General features: G+C 38.6%; 1 protein-coding gene across 6 annotated transcripts in view; it reads right to left on the bottom strand.

Annotated features, from left to right (window-relative positions):
* The window catches only part of bag6 (BCL2 associated athanogene 6), a 34,324-nt gene extending 15,945 nt beyond the window's left edge, over nt 1–18,379 (bottom strand). For 2 of the 6 annotated variants that reach the window (XM_077207985.1, XM_077207988.1), the window contains exons 1-12: nt 17,961–18,154; nt 17,363–17,451; nt 17,071–17,188; nt 16,607–16,851; nt 16,416–16,487; nt 13,582–13,704; nt 13,272–13,453; nt 8,558–8,687; nt 7,303–7,506; nt 6,812–7,073; nt 6,666–6,725; nt 4,585–4,904 (exon numbers count right to left, since the gene is read on the bottom strand). In XM_077207985.1, coding sequence (XP_077064100.1) covers nt 4,585–4,904; nt 6,666–6,725; nt 6,812–7,073; nt 7,303–7,506; nt 8,558–8,687; nt 13,272–13,453; nt 13,582–13,704; nt 16,416–16,487; nt 16,607–16,851; nt 17,071–17,188; nt 17,363–17,451; nt 17,961–18,003 — 1,848 coding nt within the window. In that variant the 5' untranslated portion in view covers nt 18,004–18,154. Of the gene's footprint in view, nt 1–4,584; nt 4,905–6,665; nt 6,726–6,811; nt 7,074–7,302; nt 7,507–8,557; nt 8,688–13,271; nt 13,454–13,581; nt 13,705–16,415; nt 16,488–16,606; nt 16,852–17,070; nt 17,189–17,362; nt 17,452–17,960 lie in introns of all 6 variants that reach the window. The other 4 variants (XM_077207986.1, XM_077207987.1, XM_077207983.1 and 1 more) reach the window with 4 other exon arrangements.
* Nucleotides 18,380–20,690: the final 2,311 nt, after the last annotated feature.

The raw sequence follows: 20,690 nt of genomic DNA, 5'->3' as shown, positions 1-20,690 counted from the left end.
AGGAGGAGCAAACTCCTGCCATTTTAAAGGGTAAGTTCAGCGCTTTACAAGTAAAGCCCTGTTTTAAGATCGTTTCTGATGAAATCGAACGGTTAAGATTAGAATTTGGACAAATGCCGCTGTCTCAAGAATTTTAGGTTTTTGTGTTAGCACCCCCCCACCTATACAATGGTTTCATAGGTGCATTGGAACAATCATTCATATAAACGCATTAAACTTTAGTTTACAAAGACGTGAAACTCACCGAGTGGTCTGGGGTGTTCACTGATATGCTCACGCAAAAATCGCTGCAAAAGAAGCTTTCCAACAGGTGTTTTACCATTCGTTGTAAAACTGTGGACCTATTTTTCCAACGCCTCACAACCGGACATTCATCCAAAAACTACGATAAAACCTGTTGGAAAGCTTCTTTTGCAGCGATTTTTGCGTGAGCATATCAGTGCACACCCAGGACCACTTGGTGAGTTTCACGTCTTTGTAAACTAAAGTTTAATGCGTTTATATGAATGATTGTCCCAATGCACCTATGAAACCATTGTGGAGGTGGGGGGGTGCTAACACAAAAACCTAAAATTCTCGGGACAGCAGCATGTGTCCAAATTTTAATCTTAACCGTTTGATTTAATCAGAAACGATCTTAAAACAGGGCTTTACTTGTAAAACGCCGAACTTACCCTTTAAGTAACGAGTTACCATCCTGCTCGGCTGCCCTTTCCCCATCAAGTCCTCCTGTAGCCACCACCACACACCAGCAAGTAAGTTGGTTAACAGTTAGGCTAATGTTAATGTTAGTGTCTGGCTGTTTGTATGCACATTTTCTGGAGGGAAAAATAATATTGGCAGTAGGCAGAGGTATCTTGTGATAGCGTTTTATGTGTTATAGGAGGAGACAGGGTTCAGCAGCCTAGCACAAACGCCGTTCCCCAAGAAGACCTGTCATCAATAGATTAGCCTGCAAGCCAGCCCAAACTCCGTACATTTCCAGCCACGCAGATATCGGGGAAAGATAGGAGTTTTTCTGACAGGTGGTACTCAAAATTCCCGTGGCTGGAATACAGCATCTCAAGAGATGCTGTTTTTTGTAAGTCTTGTCGTCATTTCCCTGAAGCAGCTTATGAGGATAGATTCATTAATACAGGCTTAAAGACTGTAAACATTTTTCTGAGGGCTGTGGCAAACATGAAGCCAACAGGGCACATGCTGCAGCGCTGGGGAAAATGGATGGTTTCAAGCAAATTCACCTGCCAGGACGGGGAAATATTATTAAACAGCTGAACAATGACAGCCAGCGACAAGTCCTTCATTGAAAGACAGCACATCATGATGGTAATAGATCTCGTCCGGTTCTGTGCAAAAAAAGAAATCCCATTGCGTGGGCATCGGGAAAACCCAGATGCGTTAAACAAGGGTAACTTTTTGGAACTACTTGACCTGGTTTCCAAATATGACCCAGAAATAAAAAGGCGACTGGATGAATTACCCAAGAATGTTAAACTACTGCACCACACTATAAAAAATGAGATACTGGAAATCGCAGCATCACTCCTTGTAAAAAAAATAAAGGCAGATTTGCATGATGAGCCAGATACATATTATGCGATTTTAGCAAATGAGTGCAAAGACTTGTCAAAAAGAGAGCTAGTGGCAGTATGCGTCAGATATCTGCACAGTGGAAACGTACAACATGACTGCAGAGGCAATATCGGCTAAGATTTTGGAAGAGCTGGAGCCATTGCAGCTGGACCCGGGGCTGTGCTTCGGATTTTGGTTTAACGGCGCATCAGTCATGTCGGGGAACAGAGGAGAAGTATATGTGATAGTGAAGAAGACGTTTCCCCATGCTTATTATGTGCATTGTAACTCACATAGACTTAACCTTGTCCTGTGCACAGCAGCTAAAGTGTCTCCTGGCATTTCAACGTTTTTCGATATTATAAACAGCTTGCATAACTTTATGACTACGGCGCACAGACATGCCAAATTTCTGGAAATTCAAAAGCAGATGCGACCAGGGAAAAAAACACTGGAGCTGGAGAGATCCTGTGATGTGAGGTGGAGCTCATGGTCAAATGCAGTCAGTAAGATGTTGACGCTCCTGGGACCTATTTTGGAGACCCTCGCCACATTCTCCGAAAGTTCTGGCCAAACAAAACTTGAAGCTGACTCCCTACTGCACCAAATGCAAGCGAAAAAGTTTTTGTTTCTGCTCGTCACATTCAACCAGTTATTTGAAGTCAGCAACTACGCCCTTAAGGGCTTGCAATCTTCCACACTATCAGTTACAGATTGTACTGATCTGATTGAAGGGCTCAAGGACAGCTACACACAATTCAGGAATGAAAATGACGAATTTCAGAATCAGAATCAGAATCAGAAAGAGCTTTATTGCCAAGTGTGCTTGCACACACAAGGAATTTGTTTTGGTAATGAGGCTTCCAGTGGACATATACAAATACAAATACAACAAGAAACATAATACTACAAATTCTAAGAATAAAAAATAAAAATATAAATATATGAGAATAAAAGTATCACAGTTGTCACAAGTATCACATATATTACAGTGTTTTGAATATTATGAATAAATAAATCTACATATAAGTATCCCTGAGTTGTAGGATATTGCACTAAACACTGGGAGTATTGCACTTACAGGCATATGTCTTGGGAGGAGTGTTAACTGTTCAGGAGGGAAATGGCCTGTGGGAAGAAACTGTCGCTGTGCCGAGATGTTCTAGTGGCCAGTGATCTGAGTCGCCGTCTTGACGGTAACAGTTCAAACAGGTGGTGTCCGGGGTGAGTGGAGTCTGTGATGATTTTACCTGCTCTCTTCCTCACTCTGGAAGAGTACAGGTCCTGGAGGTTTGGCAGGGGGGCACCAATAATCCTCTCCGCAGTCCGGACTGTCCGTTGTAGTCTCCTGATGTCTGATTTGGTAGCTGAACCAAACCAGACAGTGATGGAAGTGCATAAGACAGACTCAATGACGGCTGAGTAGAACTGAATCAGCAGCTCCTGTGGCAAGTTGAACTTCCTCAGCTGGCGAAGTAAGTACAGTCTCTGCTGGGCGTTTTTCACAGTGGAGTCAATGTGATTGTCCCACTTCAGGTCCTGAGAGATGATAGTGCCCAGGAACCTGAATTACTCCACTGCTTCCACAGTGCTGTTCATGATGGTGAGTGGGGGGAGTGCTGGGCTGTTCCTCCTGAAGTCCACGATCATCTCCACTGTTTTGAGCGTGTTCAGCTCAAGGTTGTTATAACTGCACCAGACAGCCAGCTGTTCAACCTCCAGTCTGTAAGCAGACTCGTCACCGTTTCGGATGAGACCGATGACAGTGGTGTCGTCGGCAAATTTCAGGAGCTTGACAGTGGGGTCTTTAGAAGTGCAGTCATTAGTGTACAGGGAGAAGAGCAGTTTATTTGATAAAGTAATGGCACTGAACGATGAGCTGATGAATAAACATGAGATTGTGTGCTGAGATATCAGTGGATCACACAAGAGGAAGTTGCCGGCCAGGTTAGACAATATGCACATTGATTCTACTCTGGGCAAATCATCACCTGTCCAGCTAAACTCAGACCTACAGATATTATGGAATGACACACTGGACAAGCAGATGATGGAGCTGACACTCGTTTCAAGCCCGACACATATGGCTTTATGAGAGCCGCTGCTGCCTGCTTGCCACGGTCAGACACCTTTGGTGACAAGGCTCTCATCTGGCTTGCCTGCGCGCACTTTTCCATTCCCGTGGAAGACGCAGCACTTTTCCATTCCCGTGGAAGACGGATTCCCTGCCTGCCGTGCTGGGCAAATAAATGGAGGGAGAAACAGACCCTCCAAAGATATAATTCCGTTTCAGTCTTTTTGTGTATTGAACGTTCAAAATAGATAAATGATTTTAGGCTTACTGCCAAGGTGTATGTCTTTGTGCGCTTCAGGACTGAGCTGAGAACAGCGACACAAGAGGCACACAGATAGGCTACTGAGTCGCTGTCCTCAGTGCTGCAGAAAAGCAGCCTTATTTTACCTGGCCCATCCAGTTTTCTGGAGGCCCACCTACAATCAAAATCCTGCTGCCGCTAGTGCTTCAGTCACCTCATTCTAATATGATGATTTGATGTTTAAGATACATTGCTTCTTATCTATGCTGAAGGTGAAACCTTGATTCATTTGATCAGGATTCTTTTATAAATGTTATGTTCAAAAGAATGGTTAGTTGAAATTGAACTTTTTGGCAGCAATGTGTAGCTCAGCCTCAAACTCATTTTCACACAACCTGTGAATGGCTTAATATTCCTTGTTGTAGTTGCCTCTCTATTGAGGTAGGATAGGAGAATATATTTTAACCATTTAATAATTAATAAATAAATAAATACTTGTAGATTTGATATTAATCTATAGATTTTTTTAACCACTAAGAGTTTAAGTTAATTTTTAATTGGTTATTATTAGTTATTATATAAGACTCAATGGAAAATTACCTTATAATTCATGATGCTCCCAAACAGCTTGTCAAATTCCCTGAACTATGCGGTATTTACTGCTATATTCTAGAAATATCATGGGAATTTCACACACCTGTCCTGGCTGTTGGCCCATCATCGGTGGAACAGCTGCTCTGAGGTTGATAGTGGCCCCTCTTGTGGTGAAAGTGGGGCTGGCCATCCTGTGAGGAAAAGAGGGTCTGGTGAAAACCACTCTGGCCTGGGGTGGGTAAGGGTGCATGGGGGGCGGAGTGGAGCCAGAGCCAACGTTTGCTGTAGGTGGTGTGGTCTGTTGCCCCTGCTGGCCAGTAGAGGAAGCGTTTGCCATGGCCATGGCTTGCTGAGTGACTTGATGCATAATGGCTTGCATGAATTCTGGAGGTAGACCAGGAATCTGAACAGTAGGGGGGGCACCTGCAACATGCAAACATATGTGTATCATTTAAAACATGCTCATGTTGGTGCAGATCATTATAATTGTATAATTATTTTGTTTTAATACATGCATATACAGTTATTTTAACATTAACACCCACACAACACAAATGCAGGTGGATTGCAGCAGTGGCAGTCCCTCCTTCTAGCCACTTTGGCAGGTTGAATTATATATAATATATAGATTTTTCAGTTGTAGTCTTTTAAAAAGGCATGTGAAATAATAAACTAAGTGCAATGTAGTGTTGTCAAAAAATAATATTTTCCATACATATTGATACTAAAATATCTGAAACGCTTCCAATATTAAATTTTCCACAGAATAGATACACGATACCAGCTGCGCTTTCTCACTTGTTTCATTTGCTCCGGATGAATATAGTTGCTGTTACAGGGCTTGAATTTCATCCAAAGTGTGTGCACATAAAGCAGTTCTCAGAACTAAATTAAGTTATTTTTTGCTGCTTATTGTGCTTAAACAGTCGAATACACAGAAAATAATGTCAAAATGGAGGTCCTGGCAGGGATGTTTTAAGTGAACGTGAACAGTTGAGAAAGGAAAAGCGGAAACACCTTACAATATAGTTTCATTAGTTAACATGAACTAACTAAGAATGAACAATACTTCCACAGCATTTATTAATCTTAGTTAATATTAATTTTAACATTTACTAATACATTATTCAAATCAAAGGTTGTAGTTGTTAACATTAGTTAATGCACTGAACTAACATGAACAGCTGGATTTTTATTAACTAACATTAACAAAGATAAATAAATACTGTAACAAATGTATTGCTCATTGTTAATTCATGTTAGTTAATACCTTATAATACCTTGTAAAGTATTACCGGAAATGCACCTGTAACAGTATAATGGATTTGTCCGTTGGTTCTTAAAGTGACAGCAGCCTAATATACCTGCTGCCAAATTATAAGAATATTTTTATTTTAATATTAAAAAAATCTATATGGCAGTTTTCCCCCATGGTCTCATTGTCGAAATTGTGGCCAGTAACTTTAGAAAACCACTAGCCACAGTGGCTGGTGAGCAAAAAAGTTAATGTCAAGCCCTAGTTACATACACAGACACACATACATACATACATACATAGACACACAAATTGAAACATACATATTAGGGCTCTGCGATTAATGGAAATTGTAATAAAATCACGATGTAAGCATGCACGATTTCTGAACCGCAGAAAGCAAGATTTTTCACCAGCCCCCTAAGTGTGAATATAATAATATACAAACGAGAAAAAAAAAAGAAAGAAAGGCATAAAGAAATAACATCACGTATCATTTATGCAAAGATATGGTGCCCGCAATGATCTTTGATAAAGACAGCTTACAAAATAATTGTACAGATAACTATGTGTTTAAGGAAATATTGTTTCAAAATCACAATATTAATCAAAAAATAATTACAGGTGTTTTATTGTACACATCACACCGCCCTCATATATAAACCATTCAAAAGTTTGGCGTCAGTAAGGTTTTTTTGTTTTTTGCTTTGCTTTTCTTTTTTCTCTTCTTTTCTTAAAAGAAATCAATCCTTTTATTCAGCAAGGATGCACTAAAATAAACTGATCCAAAATGACAGAAAAAACTTTTGTTACAGTTATTTCCAATAAATATGGTTTCTTTTGGACTTTATATTCAATGAAGAGTCAAAAAACTATTCATTGATAAAGTGTCTCTCAGATGATGAAATTCAGATAATCTAAGGACTAACCAGGCTGTCCAGTGCCAGCAGTGTTCGGTTGTCCATTAGCCTGTGGGGTGTTTCCAGAGTCTGAAAATATGAAACAACTCAAATTAAACTAATTTAATTCATTCAATTACACCCCTCCATCCAACACACACACAAATGAAACCCACCATCCATGTTCATCTGCATCATCACTACAGGCTCCATGGTTTGATGACTGATCCGGATGACTCTGGGCCCTGGCTGTCCACCCTGCTGATTGGCTGGACCAGGCTGACTGGCAGGCTGACTGGCAGGCTGACTGGCAGGCTGACTGGCAGGCTGACTGGTTGGTACCTGGCCTTGCTGATCTGATTGGCCAGTTGACTGAGGTTGACCATCAGCTGCTGGTCTGCCATTGGCTGACATGGTCACAGTTGTTCCAAGATTCAACTGTAGGCAAGTTGAATGTTAATTTAAAAATGAACTAACTTGTTTTAACTAGGTCTACTTCAACAAATTACGATTATAAATCCTGTGGTCTCAGTATTTCCTGAAACTTTGGAAAATGTACGTCTTCCAAAAACACCCCAGTACTCATTTATGAAGTGCTCTACAAAACTTTCACTTTCAGTGTTATGCACGTTTCCCACTGCACAAGTCTCACCGACCACATCTTTACCTGCATGGGGAGGTGATGCACCCCCGCTGGATTCAGCACAGAGGAGGTGTAGTGGGACATGGGGCGGATAACATGCAGGTGTCGAGGAGGGTTGCTCAGGAGGTTACACCGCAAGTCACTCAGGGCAACCAGGGCGTTTCCCAGGAGACGGAGGGCCTCCCCCACTAGGTTGAGAATGCGTTGGTCCTCATCCCTCTCTTGGGTCTGTTTTTCAAAAAAATCAAAATATTTAGCCATTTTACCCATTCAAAGAGATCATGCTTAAATCCCAATTAATCAACCCACTATCAAGTGAATAAAACAAACTATCTAATTACATTCCTTTAAGATCTATAAAAAATATATCACATTTTGATTTAGTTTAGATTTTGCTTATTTAGTTGATTTCCACTGTATACTATACCATACAAAAGTTTGGGGTCAGTACATTTTTTTTCAGAAACACTTAAGTTTCAGTAACACTTTATTTTACAGTGTCCTTGTTATACGTTACAAGTAGTTACTATGGTAAAAACTATAAATTATACATAATTACACGCAACTAACCCTAATAGTAAGTATATGTAGTTAATTAATATAACTCACTATTACACTGTAACAAGGACACCTTAAAATAATGTTTAACCAAACCAAAGTCTCTTATGCTCACCAAGGCTGCTTTTATGTGATTGAAAATACAGAAAAAAAACGTCAATATTGTGAAATATTATAACAACTGCATATAATACATATATTAAAATAATACATTTTAAAATTATGAAATTTATTCCATCAAAGCAGAATTTTCAGCATCATTTCTCCAGCCCTCAGTATCACATGATCCTTCAGAAATCATTCTGATATGCTGATTTGAACTGATATATTTTTTATCCAGGATTATGACACCTAAAATAATAAATTGTGCTAAAAATAACCCTTCCAAAGTTTGCACTTATTTATGCATCTCCATTAACTGAACTGTAGAAACCTATATTAACGCACACATAAAATACAAATACTGATATAAGATCTAAGCTAATATCACGAGAGTGAAAGAATCACTAAATATTGATATGATTTCAAGTCAATTTATAAAGCTAATTTTTGATGTTTTTGTCCACTGAAATTGTAAAAAAAAAAGAAGATTTGTTTTATGTTCTGTTGGCTGAATAACTGATCTTCAATTCCAAATTCATTTGTATTCACATTCGAGTAAACAAGGTGTCTGGCTAAGGTTGTCAGAGAGGACAACATTTATGAGGAGTGGGCTTCTTACGTTGTTGTTGTAGTCTGCAGTTGTGGCCGCCTCTAGAATGAGGTGAGCTCTCTGAATGAAGGGCTGAAGTCTCTCCTCCACTCTCCTCAGCTCTGTTAACATCTCCACCATCTCGGCTGGGCTTGGGTGGCTGATGGGAAGACAGTATAATCATAAATCAATGGTTCTTAAATGCAATATGCTTTAAGTTTAAAACATTGACCGTCAGGGCATCACTAATGGATTTAATTAGCTTGTGATATCGAAGGAAAACGGACAGGCTCACACAAGCTGCTGCTACTCGGTTTATATATCACTGTGTAAGTGCGGTAGAGTGAATATTGATAAGTGTTTGGTGAATAAATCAACCAAAACAGACTCTGCTTAGTCAACTAAACAAGGCAGCTTATACTAAATATAACTTTTAGTTTTACACTCAAAAAGAAAGTCACAAGAGGTAAGAATGGTGGTTTGTTTGACTTTTAAAACTGGTTAGTAGGATACAGAAGTAACAGAAGTAGTGGGAGCATTGCTTTACAGTGGTTTAGCAAAGACATATTATTATAGCTAAACTCCCACAGTTGGTTTTAATCATCTGCGCTGATTAACTGTGCATGAAACCGAGAAAATGACTCATCATCTGTGTGAAGTGCTATTGTATGTATTGTATTATACGAACTGAACAGTTTTTTTGATAAAACAACACTGGTCACGTGCCTTAGAGTCAACGTCTCAACTGAACAATAAAACAATTGTTAATATTTTACCTAGGGAGAAAACAGTGGCATATTAGGGAACCAGGTAATAAATAAAAATGAGTGTATGATGATAAAAAATAAAAGGGACTTTTACAGCCTAATTGGGGAAAAACTTATTTAAGGATGTCATAGTCATTTAATAGTAAGCTACAGTTTACATTTACATGCAATAAAGGTTTTTATCCAAAGTGACTTACAAATGCGGAGAATAGAAGCAAATAAACCATCAAAAGGGCATCAATATGCAAATTAGGGCTGGGTATGACACAAATTTCACAATTCGATTTTGATTCACATGCTTGCAATTCGATTCGATTCAATATTGATTGTTTTGGATATCAGGTACAATACATGGCAAATTTTCTCAAGGAAAACAAATCTCTTAACTAATGCTGTAAACTAAGGAGTCAGTTCATTAGCCAACTATAATATTGAAGGTAAAAATTAACTGATTTTTAGCTATACAAACACTTAAATTACACTTTTATTTATTTTTAAATCCAGAAAAATCACATAGTAGGATTTTTAATGAATTCATTTGCAAATTATGGGGGAAAATAAGTATTTGGTCAATAACAAAAGTTTCTCTCAATACTTTTTAATATACCCTTTGTTGGCAATAACAGGGGTCAAACTTTTTCTGTAAGTCTTTGCAAGGTTTTCACACACTGTTGCTGGTATTTTGGCCCATTCCTCCATGCAGATCTCCTCTGGAGCAGTGATGTTTCGGGGGTGTCGCTGGGCAACACGGACTTTCAACTCCTTCCAATAATTTTATATGGGGTTGAGATCTGAAAAGGCCACTTCAGGACTTCCAGGAAATGCTTCTTACGAAGCCACTCCTTCCACGGGCTGTGTGTTTGGGATCATGGTCATGCTGAAAGACCCAGCCACGTTTCATCTTCAATGCCATTGCTGATGAAAGGAGGTTTTCACTCAAAATCTCACGATACATGGCCCCATTCTTTCCTTTACACGGAACAGTCGTCCTGGTCCCTTTGCAGAAAAACAGCCCTAAAGTATGATATTTTGGCACTGCAGGATTTGAGTCCCTGGCGGCGTAGTGTGTTACTGATGGTAGCCTTTGTTACTTTGGTCCCAGCTCTCTGCAGGTCATTCACTAGGTCCCCCCGTGTGGTTCTGGGATTTTTGCTCACCGTTCTTGTGACCATTTTGACCCAACGGGGTGAGACCTTGCGTGGAGCCCCAGATCGAGGGGATTCTCAGTTGTCTTGTATGTCTTCCATTTCTTCCACCAAGCTGCTTACCTATTGCAGATTCAGTCTTCCCAGCCTGGTGCAGGTCTACAATTTTCTTTCTGGTGTCCTTTGACAGCTCTTTGGTCTTGGCCATAGTGGAGTTTGGAGTGTGACTGTTTGAGGTTGTGGACAGGTGTCTTTTATACTGATATCAAGTTCAAACAGGTGCCATTAATACAGGTAACGAGTGGAGGACAGAGGAGCCTCTTAGGGCGCTTTCACACTTGTTTCGATTGCCTGTTCTGAACCAGAGTTTGATTGCTCCCCCCTCCCCCTTCCCCCGATGGACTGTGTTCACATTATATTATTTGTATCAGGCGTCATAAAGCTGCAGCTGGCGTACAATCGTGTTGCTCGGTAACCAGCGCCACTATAAATGAAAAGGCGTCAAAATGGATAGAATCGCTCGCTTCACATTTGTTCTTATTTTTAACCTTTGGTTTTGTTTTCAAAGAAAAGATACAGAAACACACTTGCGTCTGTCTGCCGCAAAAGTATTAAAATCGTTCCAAAGCAGATGGCTGTCAGCCGAAAACAATTTTTGCGGCAAGCATAAATCATCTCTCTGCTTGCAGTGGGTCAATCCCGCTTTTCGTCAAGGTAACACACACACACGCGCTGACGACTGTCCTGTCGACCACATTATACGCCATCAATAGCGGTTCACTTCAGCTATTGGCAATCCCTCAAAGCCTATGTGGTGTTTTTAATATGCTTTAAGACAAACCATGTGCGAAGTCAACACCATTGTCTCAAAAAATTCGGTTTGAAACCGCTGGTGTTTCTAACATCACAAACTACCTTGTAACCAATCACGTCAACGCGAGATCGTCAACTAGTGGATCTCTGAGCTGATGCGAGTGAGTGGAGGTAATTTGCATATTCATAGAACCGTATATTATATGAGGCAAGGATGTAGAATTACATTCAAGCTATTGTTTGTTGAATTTTTCAATATGTAATTTTGGTGATCAAATATGAGTTGTAAGGGTTAAAATGATTGACTACAGGGGGACTTTAAGCAGCACTACTGTTTTCAACATTGATAATAAAAAAAAAATGTTAAGCCGCAAATTGGCATATTAGAATGATTTCTGAAAGATCATGTGACTCCGCTTTGCATCACACGAATAAATAACATTTTAAAATATTTTAAAAATAGAAAACGGATTTAAATTGTAATAATATTTCATAATATTACGGTTTTACTGAATTTCTGATCAAATAAATGGTGAGGATAAGAGACTTATAAATAGAACTATTTACAGCTCAGCAAAATGTTAGTTTCCTACTTCAGCGAGGTAAATCAAAGAGACAAACCCACATTTCTTAACCTGATGTCAAATGTCAACAATGTCTAGGTAGACTGAAGTCATGCCTACTCGTTCACAACTGAAACTTTGTCTCCCGGATTAAAGAACTTCCTCTGTTTTCTCATGTTGTGGGCGGTTGATTTTCAAGTGTCTGTACATTTCCTACAAATTTCATTAGTAGGCATAACCAAAAGGTAAAATGAGACAAAAGCAGCATTGTTGACAGGTGTTTAGGAAACTGAAAGGTGGAAACTCACATTTCTCCCCCCCCAAATTGTTAGTCATTCCTCAGTGAGACACAAAATCAATCTTTCATGTGGCAATTCACTGGTAATTTAAATGGGGAATTTTATAGCAAATACTCATAGTTTGAGGAAAAGTTTAAGATAATGAAATTAGAACTGTACACTTAAGTCTAACTGAGTTTTCCATTTCTATTATTTATAATAGGGGTGACAAGTAAATTTGTATCACATGCATTATATTTACCAAGCCGTAACTATTTCAAAGAAACACTTTAGAAATCACCAGATTTCTTTCAACAATATTAAAGCCATGACAGGGTAGGTGGAAGTTTGAGGAACTATAAACCTTAACCACATTTAGAGTATACTAATACTCAACCATCCAAGTGGACATTCTCCTACCTATTAAAATCACACCCCTAAAATGCCCCAATCTGTTAAAATAACAAAGTGTGAATAACCGATGACTAAAACAATGACAATGAGACATCATGAAGGATATATGCAAGATGGTTAGTCCTTATTTTAACTTCTTGATGTAAATTGACTTTACAATTTAATTAGGGCTTGAGCAGCGATGGTGTGAGGACCCCATTGGAATTGCTCTATTTATTATTAAAACTATGGTTCAGTAAGAACATAAAAGCAAAACACAAAAACGAATAGTTCATTACTTCAACCAAAAATGAAAGTTGTACTCACATTCTAAACTTGTGCAATTTACAAACATATTCAGCTCTTTCACAACAGCGATCAAGCTTGAAAAATTACAACAACAACAAAAAACACCATTAAGGCCTTATAAAATAAATAGTAAAAAAAAAAAAAGAATTCGCAAATGGTTTATTACATGGGTCACCAATCTCGGTCCTTGAGGGCCGCTGTCCTGCAGAGTTTAGCTCCAACCCCAATTAAACACACCTGAACCAGCTTATCAAGGTCTCACTAGGCATAATAGAAACTTTCAGGCAGGTGTGTTGGACCTGGTTGGAGCTAAACCTTGCAGGACATCGGCCCTCCAGGACCGAGATTGGTGACCCCTGGTTTATTATATTCATTTTAACCTACACTGTAAAATAAAATGGAAAAAACTATTTATCAATAAAATGTAATTTTTTTAAGCAAAATAATTAATTATGATTGTGAAAAACAGGTCCTACCTGAGGCCTGCTGGAGGGGCTGGAGCTCCCTCAGTCTGGGTGGAGGAGGAGGAGGATGGTGGGGTACTGGACGGAGGAGGAGAAGTATCCATGGGCTGTGCAGAAGGAGATGGAGTGGAAGTGGAGGAGGTGGGTGGAGGTGCAGAGTCCTCCTGGGAAGAAGAGGCATCTGTGGGCTGCCCCTATTAATACAGACAGAGATTAAGGAATAATCAAAGAATCAATAAGAAATGTGCATGGACATTTTATTCATCCTGACACCAGGGTATGCAATTAGCCAAGCAAGATAATTCTCAACAAAATCGCTTACCTCCAGTCTTTGGATCACAGCATTGGTATCTCTCAGCAAGTTCTCAGCCAATAGCAGCCGCAGTCTGGGCTCACTTTGCAATGACTGATCCAAATCTATCTGAACATTCACAGAGCCATTGGTCTGGAAGAAAGGAAGAGTATAAATATATGTACTGAATAAAAATAATATATAATATTTGCAAAAGAAAATGTTTAAATTGCTACATTTGTCTTTGAGGAAAACAATTCATGTTCTCATTTTATTTTCAAAGACAAATTTAATTTGTGTGTGGGTGTATATATATACATATACACACACACACACACAGTATGTATACAGTATATTATACATACATATATTATACATACATAATACAGTATATTATACATAAAAAAAGGTTATTTGTTTTTATTTTGTCTATGTACACTAAGGGTGTCGCCAAAAAACAGTATTGGCAATAACCGTATTATTTCAATTGAATAGTACACGTTTGATAATATGGCAATATGGCATGTGAACTATCCAGCGCCAGTATCTGTTTGACATCCCAACATACAGTAGTTGTCGGTATTGCAGCTTAACGCTGGTTGCCACCTGTCAGGCTGTCAAAAATCACAAGCAGACAGCACGTAGCTGAAACTGCCGCGTAAAAGCATGTTATCGGATATAACAAACGAGACACTCTACCCGCACTCCAACAAAGTAAACTCACCAGTGTGGAAGTTTTTTGGATTCTGCAAAAATGACTCAATAATCACCCTAGTCTGCAGGACTTGCAGATCAACAGTTAGCGTAAAATGGGGCAAAACCACCAACCTCTTCACCCACCTCCGCCCCTTTTATTTTGTACAGAGAGCAAGTAGCCATTATTATCCATATGGATCCATATCCATATATAGTCCATATTATGGTTTTCCTGGAACGTCAAAAGTTTAAGACTTCTATGGGTTTCACTTGTGGAGTTTCTGCCCGAGGGTGCTCTCTGATGTTGAGAGTATGAATGAAAAATTACATGAGAGAGTTTAGCGTTCCACAATGGTCACATCGCCCTTTTAGGGGGTAAAAATACAACAAAACTAATCCTCTCTAAAGATATTTTAAGTAAACATTATAATCCATAAGTTTTTATCAAAATGAGCACGTATTTGGACTAAAAGCCTCAAGGGATGTAAATATAACAAAACACAGAAAGGCATCAGCAGTTAACAGGTTAATGTAACATTTCCCGTTTCAGCAAATAAATTGCAACATACTCTCTGTATAGAGGCAAAATTCGCAGGATGATGGAAGCGGAGTTGGGTGAAAAGGTCACTGGTTTTGCCCCCTATTGCACTCACTGTTGATGAGCAAGTCATTTTCTCAAAATCAACAAGTAACAAATATGCATAATGCCAGTCCATGGTCTTAATTGGCTCCCTGTGAACAACTCTGACCCTACCTCAAACACAGTAGTCACTGAGGCCTAGAAGAGTTTGGTTCGTTTTGTTTTCAGCATTGTGAATCCACTTTGCATGCACTTCAAAAAGATGAGGACTCACGCTGGAATTGATATGAAAAACTCCACGCCATCGCTCCTGATCATATCACAGTGTATACAAGCACTGAGAAAGCCTCCAGAGAAACTTTCCAATTTGGAAGCATCCGTTTTGTTTCCAACACGCACTGTAAGACGTAGACCAATCACAATAGACTGGGCTATCTGACCGATCAAAGCAGAGTAGGGTCTTGGAAAAGAAGGGTTTAGAAATTGAATCAGTGAACTAACTGTTTTCAATATCTTTGGCCCTCTTATTACGATGCATTTTGGTCGAACGGATCACAAGTAGATGAGTGAGACATATTCCTGTTTACATCTGGTGTTTTAATCCATCTCTATTGTCCACTATAATGGACAAAATAAGCTCATGCAATTTAAATGTGAACGCGATTGGAGACAACGGTAAAACATACGGAGAGCAGCAGTTTTCCCAGCAGACAGTTTCTTCTCTGACAGCCGCAAGACCAGCCCGAAAACTGTGTGATCGAGTTAGAAATCAGTAATGGTGAGAGAACATTATGCTTGGTACATTTTTCATCTTCACATAGGTCTTCAGCAGTTAAAGTTTAAATCCTGTCTGGCTAGCGCGCTTATCATAATGTTTATGCATAATTACTAGGTCAGGAGGCGGAGAGTAGGTGGTATTTCATGGTTGTTTGAACGCATTTGACCAAATGTGCATCTACACTTTGAAAGCAGTCGGGCTGAATGCATTTTCAAATACCTCTAGAAGTGGTTGAAAGTGGACAAGCTCAGAACATTTTTTACCCTGTTTACACCTGTATTTAGAGCCGTCCATTTGGGATTGGATTGACGAAAAAGGCTCTTAATACCAGGTGTGAACAGGGCTTTTGAGAAATTATGTAATATGCAATGTATATTACGAGAAAATTAAAGTGTTTGGATGCATGTAAACCTGTAGTAGGTGACCTCCAGAACAAAATTAGGAACCTTTAAAATAGCATAATACAGGCACTTTAAAATGTATTTTATTTTTATGATGGCAAAGCAGTCATTTCAACATCATTACTCCAGTCTTCAGCATCACATTATCCTGAAGAAATCATTCTAATATGATGATTTAGTGCTCAAGAAACATTTCTTCTTATCAATGTTGAAAACAGTTGTTTTGCTTAATATTTGTGTGGAAACAGTGATAGTTTTTTCCTTTTCTTTGATGAACAGAAAGCTGAAAAGAGCTAAATTTATATGAAACAGAACTCTTCTGTAAAATATTTTATTCTCCTTGAGATAAATAAAAATATGAATGTACTTGGAAACAAAAAAAACTTAAGTTCACAACGGGTACTCTCACCCCAGTGCTGGTATTAACTCGTGGATTCCTTGCATTGTCTCCCAGGCCTGTCATCATCTGCTGAATCGACATCTGAGGAAAGAGAAAACATTAATCAAAAAGTTAAAAAAAAATGTATATATGTATATATATATACATATTTCAAGCAATACAGTCATATTAAGTCCCCTGAACATAAAAAAAGTCTCTACCTGAATCTGCTGAGGGTCCATAATGTTAACCGGAACATTAAAAGTACCCAGCATAACGTAGCTGTTAGCATTGCGGTCATGCGTAGGCCCGAGAGGGGTCCCTTGGGAGCTACTGGTTGAATTTGGGTTCTGATTTCCTCCCTGTGTCACCCCAGAAGACCCTGGTACACCACCCGAGCCGGAGCCCTGTTGGGTGGTCTGCGGTGGGGCGCGCTCTACGAGATGAATGACTTTTCCGTCCACGTCTAGACAGAGATGGACGAACAGAAACAGTAAAGAAAAAGTCACAAGGCTGCAAAGGGGATATTATACAAAAGCACATGCTGAGTTGGATGGAAAAAAGTGTAGTTTTACCATGTAATTCAATTGAATTGCATTCTATGGAAATATATTCAAGAAGTAACACTATGGTTAGCGTTAGCAGTTCCTGTGCACGATTTACTGTTTTGTGCAAATCAACTCACTGTACTCTGTTAGGGTTTTCTCATCTTGAAGTACTCTGCCCTGGTAAATGAGTCTTTGTTTGTCAACAGGAATTCCAACAGAGGGTGATATGTGCTCCTTGAACTCTTTCACGGTCATCTACGTAGGGAAAGGAGAAGCTGTCATTTTTGAAAAGACAATCGGCAATGGACTACAATCTAGTCTGCGGTCACATAACTCGTTCTTCACCTTAAATTTTGGTGGACAGCATAATGTTAAGTCGCCAGCATAAAGGACACGTGACACTGTGCATAATAAAAAGATCAAGCTCACCTGTGCCTGAACAGTGTAACTCCTGCTCAGGGAGTCCAGGGTTTTCACAGTCACTTCTATGTTACTGCTTGCTTGTTCTTCCATTTTGTCTGCATTATGCAAAGCAAAAAACAAAAAACTTGATTCCACTGAATACATACAATTCTTAAACTAACGTTACACGGTATCACTGTCACAAGGAAAGCCGTGTTATGTTCATAAAAGGCCACAACTGATACACAACTGTCAAACACACCCCATAAGAAAATTCCCTTCCAGAAATGTCTTGCTTTAACAAGAAGCTTATTGTTAGAAATACATGTTTTTAAGACCGGAAAAAGCAATTAAACTATAAACTGAAAAGATTATTTTTAAAGTCCAACACACCTGCTAACGTTACAAACAATCCGCTAACAGTCATTTGGTGCTAAATAACCATCAAACAAGTATTCATCCAGCATTTTAAACATAGCCTTTTCCATTTATTAAAAATACATAGTTTATACGACCATTTTGACTGGCTGTCAGTGATAAACTAAACAACAATTAGTCATAATCAGACAAATTAAAGTGAGCTTTGAGCTGCGCGAACATGTTAGCTCGCCAATGTTTTTCCTACCTCGAGACGCGGTTATTCCTGATGGAAATTCGTTGTTTTGCATATAGGTTAAGCTTTATTTGTTTGGTAACTGTGTGGTTGTATTTGGTGCTTGCTAGTATAAAACCCGACTAGTTAAAACATATTTGATGTAGCGAAGCTAACAGCCTCGCGCTATCATGCTAACCGGTGTCGAGCGATAAGCTCGAGCCGAGGAAGTATACGATGACGTCACGGCGTCCACATCAACTTCTACGTATTATTTATTTATCATAATCATAAAGTTCATTTGAAAAATAAAATATTATTTTTTACACGGATGCACAAGGCCTCCAGGCACTAATGTAGGCCTATTTTTGAAAGAGAGAGAGAGAGAGAGAGAGAGAGAGAGAGAGAGAGAGAGAGAGAGAGAGAGAGAGAGAGAGAACAAACAAACAAACAAACAAACAACCCTCACTTCTAATGCATATCTAACAAAATCGCTAAGTTGAGAAACTAAAATGTCACTATTATCAAACAAAACGTTGATGTAGTCTACATTTTCATAAAATCATTGCCCTATACCACCATGAGATTTAGACAAGAGATTTAGACACAAAACTCTTAATGGATTTTACATTTCTTATTTGTTCAGTTTGCATTTGGTTGTGCATAAATAATCATTTTGATTTTAATTAACATCCACAGGCAATGTACATATACAGTAAATGTGTATTTGTGTGCCATTCAGTGATGTGCATTTTACCTTCAGCAGTGGTTTGTCTTTCTGTGGAACAGTCAAAGACCACAATTTCCAATTATGCTATGTATTTATTTCCTGGTTGGAAAGAGACAGTCATTCGATATTTCTTTGCTTTCAACACAGTCATCAGTTTTCTTAAATCTGTAAGGAAATGTTTGATCATGGTGGATAGCACTGCACTGTAATGTCAACACAGAGATCCATAGATTACAGAGCAAAAACTCAAAAAGTCTTTAATGATTATTTAATGAAAATGAACAAACCACCATTGATAGCTTAGATTACACAGGTCGAATTTTAATTAAATAGCTGTTTAATTGACATAGAAATAAAAAGTCAGGTTAATTTCCACTAAATATTTATTAGCTGCATTTCTGTAGTTCTGATCAAAAACACTGACTGGTCATGCAATGCAAAGAGAAAAACAGTGATGCAGCATATTAATAAATACATTGAGGGGGCAATGGAAATGGAAAAAAAGCTGAGCCAAATTGGGAGTTAGAGAAGGGGAAGTGCCCCTGTGGAACAGTGCAGAGGCGTCAACTGATGAAAGGACCCATTCAAGCACGATATATATCAATGTAGGTTATGGTATGCAAGGGGGGGGGGGGGGACTAATGGTGCACAGTGCTGTTAACGCTGGCACTGGCATCTGATCGCTTATGATAATTTCTCGATGTAAGAAATGTTGAAAATGTATAGCTGTATTCTAATTCCATAGATTATAGCATGCCCCCATTACTTTAATTATAAAGAGAATACATAATTATAGTTGAACACCCTTACACTTTTATTTAGATGTGATCTTATCATTCTCCATCTCTCCAAACACAAGAAATCATTGCAGCATCTGATGTTAAGAAAGCTTCAAATTGTTTGAATTGTATATCAAACAAAAATGTGCATAGCTCTCTGGGGGTACAAAACTGAAATTCAGCTGCATCGTCCACATTTGACTGTAATTCCCATAATAGTTTGATCATGCAACAACGTGATGAGCAACATTTCTGCAAAGCATTTTTATATCAATTTCTTCATGTCAAACAACAGGATGAAATTCATGGAATTAGGATTAAATGTGATTATATGTATATTTTATAAATGAGACCCCTGGACTGTCTGCTTGCACTGTTTCAGATTAAGTTTGCTGCATTGCAAGAAATATATGTGTTTCTGTTTATTCAAATATATTAGCCTATTTAATACGAGTGAATACATCTCTGTATCTCTATTTACTTAAAAGAACTGTTTTTAAGATGCAGAGGTACTGTAAGTGGAAACATTGCAGCTATTTTTTTAATTTTAAATTAGCGAAATCAGTGAGGTGACAGTAATGAAGCAATTTCTCACTCCCACAGGTTACCAGCAGCTGCAGAAATCTCCACTGTCCAGGGCTGTGTTTTTTCAAAAGCATACAGTAGTAAGCTAAATTGATTGTAGAGACAATTGGTTGCAAGTAGATCTATGATTGGTAGTTCAGCCCAGATCGTACTGCAGTGTGACAAATGATAATTCACAGGTAAGGCTATTGCTTGTTGCATGTGACATGTCTTTTCATGAGACTGACTGCTTTGAAAATATAATTGATATTTAATCAATTTAATCAATAATAAATCTAATTATATATTCATATTTATTAGTTATATATTCAAATTTACTAAGGCAATATACAAACACTTGTTGTAGAACACGTTGAGGTAATACTCTATTTTGATGGTAATACTCTCTTTTGTCATACAGTAGTTAGGGTGTTTCCCCTGACCTAGTTTTCCTGTGTGTTTGATTTAGTTATTATAGTCACATGTTGCCCATCAATTAGCTCATTGGATCCTTTTATTATTATTATTTTGAATCTCCTTCATCTTTGTGCTATTTACACACGCAAACTGTGACAGAAGAATGGACTAATACAGTTTAATTTTTGCTGTGTTTTTTCCCATTTTGATTTTCGTTTTTGCCCTTTGTACCTACCCGCCGTCCAGCTTCTGTGCCTCGAGCAGGGAGACCTT

The sequence above is a fragment of the Siphateles boraxobius genome, unplaced genomic scaffold, assembly GCF_051911475.1.
Source record: "Siphateles boraxobius isolate OS27281-9 unplaced genomic scaffold, OSU_SipBor_1 6, whole genome shotgun sequence".
Lineage (NCBI taxonomy): Eukaryota > Metazoa > Chordata > Actinopteri > Cypriniformes > Leuciscidae > Siphateles > Siphateles boraxobius.
Note: the sequence above shows the minus strand (reverse complement) of the source record. Positions and strands in the feature narration are given on the sequence as shown.